At 55.4% G+C, this 7688-nt stretch overlaps 1 protein-coding gene across 1 annotated transcript in view; it reads left to right on the top strand.

The window, feature by feature from the left end:
* Nucleotides 1-6658: 6658 nt before the first annotated feature.
* Nucleotides 6659-7688, top strand: part of LOC104157488 (ectonucleoside triphosphate diphosphohydrolase 8-like) — a gene marked incomplete at its 3' end in the record, with an annotated part of 5497 nt that continues 4467 nt past the window's right edge. Inside the window, exon 1 of the mRNA XM_009694837.1 lies at nt 6659-6781. Coding sequence (XP_009693139.1) covers nt 6659-6781 — 123 coding nt within the window. The remainder of the gene's footprint in view (nt 6782-7688) is intronic.

The raw sequence follows: 7688 nt of genomic DNA, 5'->3' as shown, positions 1-7688 counted from the left end.
CATGTAGGCAATGGCAAACTGCAACCCTCTTAGCTCGGCTTCTAACCGCTGAGAACATTGGGACAAGCAGTCAAAAAGTTACTGGAGAGCACCTAAAAAATGAAGGCACAAGTAATGTTTCATCTAGATTTGTCAAGAAACCACGCTACCCCAACCTGACACCCTTCTCTTACAGGTGACAGCCACTCTGGAGAGGAGATGAGAGAGGGCAAGCACAAGGTATGCTTAGGAAGGGTCACGTTCAGAGTGGCTGGGTGAGCTGCTGGATAGGTGGGATCCAGAGGTGGCTTTGGGGTGTCCCTGGCCTATGGCCAATGTGTGTAAAAGCAAATGTCACCCTATGAGCACACAGGTGCCCTGAGCTGCTGCAGCCTCCAGTTTCAGGGTTGGTGTTCCCAGGACTTTATCTATAACTTTTATGGAATAGTTTAGAGAGTTGGCAAGGCTGCGGTTGAAAGCATAGGTCTATTTTGCGTCACCACTCATGGAAAGATGTGATCAGAAGCATGAAGCAAGTGCCAAAAGCCCAGAGGGAAGCAGCCATGGTGGCAGGGGCATGAGGAGGAGGAAAGGCTGAAGGAAGGGAGGCTGCAGCAGAAGTGATCTCCCTGGACCAGCTTTGCTGAGACTTTGAGGAGAGAGAGGTGTTACAGAGTGGTACAGCTGGTGACATGAGACGACCTAGCAAGGAGCAAGGTGGTACGGGGCATGGGGCTGTCCACAGCTCACCCACCGCTGTGGCCCCAGCTGCCCTTGTCCAAACCAGTTTGGTGGCTCAAAGGAGACCTCCTGTAGCCAATGGGTTTCCTGGTCTCCTGCAAATATCCTCCAGCATTTGCTGAGGGACACCTCCATCACATCACCATTTCACCTTCTCCCTTGTTTCCTTATGGCCCTGTTGATTGTATTGGAGGAAATCATCCCCAGAGCTGCTCGTCTCAGCCTCCCTCCTGTGCTGTCCCCAAGTGCTCACTGTGACAGTCGTCAAAGGGAAAATCCTGCCCTAAGGGTGCTTCATCCTCATTTCGCTGTGCTCCCCAATCTCAGGAAGCAAAAACTTTCAGGATGCCCAGGGCCAGAGGAGAGCCCATGCCCGGGGCTCTTGTGAGCCAGATCCGAGACACCCCAACCTCATATTCCACCTTGGTGCTCTCACCCCCAGGCAACACAGCTGGTGAGTGAAAAAATAACAGCCTCAACCTCCTGGAGCATCCCTCAGCCATGTCCCTCCATCCCAGCACTCGCAGAGCCCATCACCACAGCGTTGGGCAGCACATCCCCACTCCCAGCAGTGCCCATTCCCCAGGCACCCTGCCCTGCGGGGCTCAGCCGGCTCCACTATCAATGTCAAAATACTGATATTAATCTCAGAGGTCTCAAGAGGATGCAGGTGTTGTGCTAAGCCCCATCTGAGCACCCTGGGAGATGGAGCTGCCCCAGGACGAGCACCTGCGGTGTTGTAGCTGTGCACAGGGAAGGGGAATGGACTGGGGTGGCCGTGTCCGGCACAGGGGCTGGCTCCAGGCACACGTCCCTGACCCAGAGCTGAGAGGTGGCACCAGGACAGTCACAGTCAGGGCAATCAGGGCATGTTTAGTAATGATGCACACTGGGAAAGAGGGTAGGAAAGAGGAAAGGTCTGGTGTGCTATTTGCCAGCCGGGAACAGCAAGCATGGGCTTCCCAAAGGCAGCTTTAAATGGCCGCAACTCCACCAGTCTTGCGGGAATCAGACTGGAAGGGAGGAGGGCTGGAGCTGGTCCCTGCTGGGACAAGTGGCAGCAAGACCCGGGGTGCATCTGGAAGGGGAATGGGAGGCAGGAGCGAGCGGTGCAGCTCACCTGGAGACGTGAGACCTCCGCAGAGCCACTGCCTGCACTTCCCATGGCCAGAGCTGGGGTGACCTCATGGTGCAGAAATTGAACGACGGGGAAATGAGAGACTCTCTTCTGACCCTGCGTCAGCGTGTTTTCCTTTCAGAAGGCACAGGGAAGATGTTAGCAATGGAGATGATCTCGTTTCACAAACACCATTTATCTCGGTGACTGGCAGTAATGGCTGGGCTCAAAACCCCACAAAGTGTCCACACCAGCCTGGCAACTTCCTTCTGGGTCTCAGAGAGTCATTTCAAGGGTTAGAGACAAAGAAATATATGTCAAAAGCAGATCAAATAGGGTTGTATGTTTACCCTAGCCATACTCCATAGCAGATTTGTCCACCTGCAGTCAGAAGAATGAGACATTTAGGTCACTTTTTCAGTTATGAGCAAATAGCAGGTTTAGCTCTCGCCAGAGCATGTCCCTGAAGGCACACAGGGCTGGGGCTCATCAGCACCGAGGGCCCAAGGGGAGCCACGGACAGCGGGTGCTCCTGTGGGCCAGGCACCCCACGGCCCTTCCAGGTCCTGCGATGCTCCACGCTCGGGCACCACGTTGCCCTGAGACCCGGCCTGCGTTTTGACAGACATACACCCTTTTGGGTGGGATTATTTTGGGTGGGTAATTGAGGGCCAGACTGTATGTGGCATGGAGCTGGGGTGTTGTCACCTTGCCAGAGCCCAGCCAGGGCAGCATCGCCTAGGAGAGGTGCAGGGTGCTGGGTGTACGGGGCAGGCACAGGCAAGAGGGGAAACAGCTTTCTCCCTCCTGGAGTGCCAAGGTGGAAGAAGAAGGGGCCAGTGCTCAGCCCATTCAGTAGGAGGAGGTAAAAGCTAAGGTAATTATCTAATTAGCTAATCAAGGGGCCTCTGTGGGAGGCCAAGAAGGGAGCAGGCATGGGTGCAATAGGGGCTGTGTGTGATGCCGTGTGCTGGGGATGTGATGCAGGTTTGGGAAGGTGTCCTTCAGTGAGCCTTTTGCCTGGTCCCATTGGGGCTCACGGACACTGCCTCCCCCCAAGCTTGCCGTGCCTCCTCCCAGCGCTGTCTTTCTGTTGCCCTAAAGTTTTTGCAAGGAGGATTTTGTTAACAAAATTATTAAGCTGTTACCTGGGACTTGGCTCAAGAATATCTAGCATAAACTGAAGAAGTACTTTTATCAGGTTTTTTTAGCTCAACTATTTATAGATATATTACCTCTCCTAGCAAAGCCCCTGTCCTGGCTCCCACCGCTGTCCTGGCTCCCACCCCTGTCCTGGTTCCCACCCCTGTCCCTTCTACCAGCCCAGCCCGTGGGGCTCTGTAGGATGGCAGGTGGGCCCCAGGAAAGAGGGTGCTGGGAGAATGGGGGTTCCTGATCCCCCTCAGCCAGGGCAGCTCGAAGCCCTGCAGCTCCTGCTGGGTTTCAGGGAGGAGGAGAGCTACTGCAGATGGAGGAGCTCCCTTGAAAGCCATCCGCCCAGACCCAGTGGTGCCACATACCCTCTGCCTCGGCATAGCCTTATGCCGCAGCTCTGCCTGAGCCCTGCCAGGTCTTTGGCACGCAGACAGGCTGTTTGCTCAAGGGAAGTGCTGGTGAAACTGGTTCTCCTGCTTTTGCATAGCCACATTTCCTCCCAAGAGGAAGGTGGATGCTAAGGACCCCAGGAGGTGGATGAAGGGCCCTGGTGGATGGAGGACATCTCCTGGCCAAACTCATGGCTGCAAGGTGTAGGGCTGCTGTGCAGGGAACGGACACATCTGCCCACGTTAAAATGTGATGTTTGTGCATCACAAACACTGCTTTCATGGCAAGCAAAGCACTGACAGGTGCAGTTGCCGACATCCACAGGGCACTCTCACCATCTTGGCCCTGATCTCTGGCTCTCTGGGGCTGTGCCCATCTCAGGAGCAGGGCTGAGTCTGGTCCTGCCATCCTTTCTAGGACAAGGTCTGTGGAAGATGGGTGGCTGAAGGGTCCTGCGGCTCCAGAGCACCAGGGCTGCTCCAGGGCCTCCTTGGAGGGAACACAGCACCTCGAGGGACCAGATCCCTGAGAGGGGACCACAGACTCTGGATGGAACCGTGGGGCCATGTGTTCCTGTGATGGCACATGCCCACCCGTCAGAGTGCCTTGTCCCACTCAGCACATTCATGAGGGGTCTGTTGCCCTCAGAGGCTGTGATGGTGGACCTGGAAGCATTGCAAAGCCTGCATTTGGCTTGTGGTCCCAGCTGCACCCCAGTTTCCTACTGGTACAAGCTCCAGGCTGGATGCAGACCTGGGGCATCCCATCCATCCCTTCTTTCGGTAACCCAGGAGACTCAGCCATGCACCATGGCCAGTTGCTGCTGTGTCACCTTAGTCCCAGCAAGGTCTGTCCTTCACTGCCCTTGTGCTCGTGTGGACCAGGACCATTCCCCAGCTGGGCTTGCCAAAGGGCTGAGCCTGGCAAAGAGACCCAGATTCCTGGGAACGGAGACAGAAACAGCAGCTCAGACAGTCCTGCTGCCCGGGATGAGTGGATGGAGTCACCGCAAGCCAAGGGAAATCACAGCTCCCTCCCAGCTGGGAAATCATTACCTGTCTTTCTGGCATGAGAGACAATTAAGATATTATCAGGTAACCTCTGGAACGATTTCTTTTCTACAGAAGGATGAGGAAAAGTAAACTGAAGAGTTGCTCAGCCCTGGTTTGGAGGCAGAAGCCGGAGGGTTTGGTTGGCTCTGGGTGCACACAGCCATGGCACAGTGCCGCATGTCAAGGAGGGACCGGCGCCAGTTGGTGCCTCTCTATCCTGCGTGGAGACAAGTCCCCCTTGCTCAGGACAGACCTGGCCCAGCCCCTGTACAGTCAGCGAGGGATTTCCAGACCTGGGAAGGCAGCACACACTCATTCGCCCCTTCCAGTGAAGCCATGTGAGTCCAAAGGTTGTGTGTTGTGCGGAGGTGGGAACACAGGAGTGGTGACACCTTCTGGGCTACGGCATCCACCCCACCGGCACACGAACCACTGCAAAGGAGATTGCCATGGGAAGAGGGACTGGCCTGGAGGTCTGAGCCTCGGCCGGCAGGGTATGACACAGGCACCCAGCTGGTGCAAGCTGCAGATAGACGTGACCTGAGACAGAGAGCACCCGGGGACTGCTGCACCCCTGATTTCACAGGGTGGTACTTTCAGTGCACACAGTGGGACCTCTGAAACCATCGTCCCTCCGGCCGCAGGGAAAGGTGCTCTGGGAAGGTCACATGCAACGAGGGCTCCCCAGCACACAAGTTCCTTCTGGCATCACGGTGTTTGACTCAGCTGAGATAAGGCAGCTGGGAACTGACTCTTTCCATCGAGATCGCCCTTGTGATTGCCCTGGCAACCTCTTATCAGGGAGCTTCTTCGCTGTATCGCCCAGAGAGAGCAGGTCCCGGCGTCCACCAGCCCTCTCTGGCCCAGGGCAGGGGTGCCAGGACTCTGTGGCTGGGCTGTGATAACCTGCCTGCGCCACTGAGCCTCAAACATCTGCCTGGAGCGATGGGAGGCTGCTGGCAGAGTTGGGGGCTGCGAGGACCTGAGTCCTCCCCACTCCCTCGACTCTCCTTGGGGTCCCCGTGCCTGCAGGGACTCCCAGCCCAGGAGCAGCTCGAAGCTGGGTCGCACTCAGGGAAGGGGTGACTGCAGTCCCAGCTGGGTCTGGGTCTTGGCCTCTCCTGTCTCCCCTGGCAAAGCTCAGCCAGCGTTGCCGAGACCCCCCTGGCAGGGCCATCCTCCTCCTCTGGTGTGATTTTCCTTCTCATTGTAATAAAACTTATTATCAAGGCGCCTACCACTCTGTGTGTAATTTCAGGGCATTGGATACTGGAAATATCACTCTCACCTCTTATAGACCTTGTAAAGACTCATAACAGAAATATTAAGACTGGTGAGAGCAAAAAGAGAACAGAAGTGTGTGTTTGTGTAAAAGCACAAAGAAACAAGGGGACAAGGGTCAAAAGGAGAGGTGTGTGCTAATTGCTGCAGGGTTCCTGTGTGTGACTTCATTCAAATGAGGAGGAGGAACTAATTGGCTGAAGATAAGGTATGGGGAAGATGCCACACTGAGCCATAAATACGCCCGTAACACAAACAAGAGAACTGATATTCAAGGGTTTTGCCTAAGGCTGATGAGGTCTGAGGGAAAATAACGGGGAAAAGATTTTTGCACGGTAGCTGCTTCCAAAGGATACAAAAGACAAGTCCAAGGTGGGTTTGCTGCCGGCAGCGGAGAGGCCCAGAGCCACGGCAAGGACTCGCAAGCCAGCTCTGAGCAATCCCACCTGGGCACACACGGCTGGGTGTATGGGTCTGGGAGTGCCAGCAGGTGAGCTGACCTTACTTACATCTTGTAAAATAAAATCATCTTCCCCTTCTACAGTATCTCACGTTGAGGTTTTTTACAATTTCCCATGCTCTCCTCTGTTTGATTCAGTGTTTCTTTTGCTTCTCCTGGACCTGATCCTTCCCGGTAGCGGTGAGCTGAGGAGGAGCTCGTGCAGGACCCGGAGGACTGTTGTGAGCCCATCACGGCTGTGTCAGGCTGTTCGGCAACCAACCCCTCTTTCCTCCAGCCCCCTGCTATTTTATGCTTATGTTGCTTTTCCCAGGGAAAGATCTGATTATCCACCAGGATTTCTGAGTTACACAGCTTCAGATAGTGTCAGCTTGGGAACAGCTTTCGGAGTTCCTTGTGACTCTCACTGAATAGCGTTGTTCCCAGCTGGCCGTGTCCAACTGCCTTTCTTCTCTGTTTGGGTTTGCAGGAGCCTTCACCACAATGTTCACTAACAAGAAGCACTTCACCATTGCTATCATCGGGGCACTGGTCGCACTCGCCATCATTGCCCTTGTTCTCAGCCTGGTGAAGACAGAAGATGTCAATCTGCCACCCACAGTCAAGGTGAGTCCAAAAGAAGGTTCCTGAGCATCACTGCAGAGACCAGTCACCTTGGGCAGGTGCTCAGAGACAACAGCTTATCTTCGGGGTTAGGAGATGAAGAGGGGTTGGTAGGAACTGCCTTGTAGTAGCTGGGTGGGTGTTTTCTTCCCATCTCAAGATGCAGGCAGAAGAAATGCAGCCCGGCCATCTTGAAGTCAGGGTGGGAAGCCTCTTCTGAAAGTAGCCACCATGCTATGTGCTTGACGTGTTTCGAGGAGATTACCTTTGGGCAGACGGGTAGGGCAAAGCCCTGCCCTGCTCCCTCTTCCCTCCCAGGGCACCGCACCGCAGGGCAATACACCTCCACATGGCCTTTGGTCCTGCCAGCTCCCACCAGCCTGTCCTAACCCGCTCACACGACAGCACAGGCATCGTGGCTCCTCCCCATCCCTCCTCTGCAGCTTGGTATCCCACCCTGGCTGCTGGAAGTGGGTTGGCATGGTTACGGTGAGGCGGAGGGCTTTTGGGGGGAGAGGCACACAGTTAGGTGCTCCTGGACTCGGGGTGGTGTTACCCTGGCCGTCCCTGCCCAGGCTGGGTGCAGCCATGGGGGTAGCAGAGAGCACTGGAGACGGGAGAGTTGCTGGCCCCAAGGTGGGGCCAGTGTAGACACAAAAGGTATGTAACCAAGAATGAAAATAAAAAAGCATGAGGAAACAACTAGAGAAAATGTTTGTGTGAGCTGGCATTGCTGCACAGACCTCAGGAGAGGGAATGAACAAGTCCCTCAGCTGCTGTGAGAAATGCCCGTGCTGAGGCCGCACATGGTCACTGCTCTGCTCTGCCACGGTGCAGACAGCTGAGCCTTAGACGGTTTTTGGGGCAGTCTCTGGCCCCACCACCCTGGCAGGGCCTTCATGGGGCTCGG

This window comes from Cariama cristata, unplaced genomic scaffold (genome assembly GCF_000690535.1).
Source record: "Cariama cristata isolate BGI_N322 unplaced genomic scaffold, ASM69053v1 scaffold29082, whole genome shotgun sequence".
NCBI classification, from domain to species: Eukaryota; Metazoa; Chordata; class Aves; order Cariamiformes; family Cariamidae; genus Cariama; species Cariama cristata.
The sequence above is the reverse complement of the archived record's forward strand: the minus strand, read 5'-3'. Positions and strand labels throughout refer to the sequence as shown.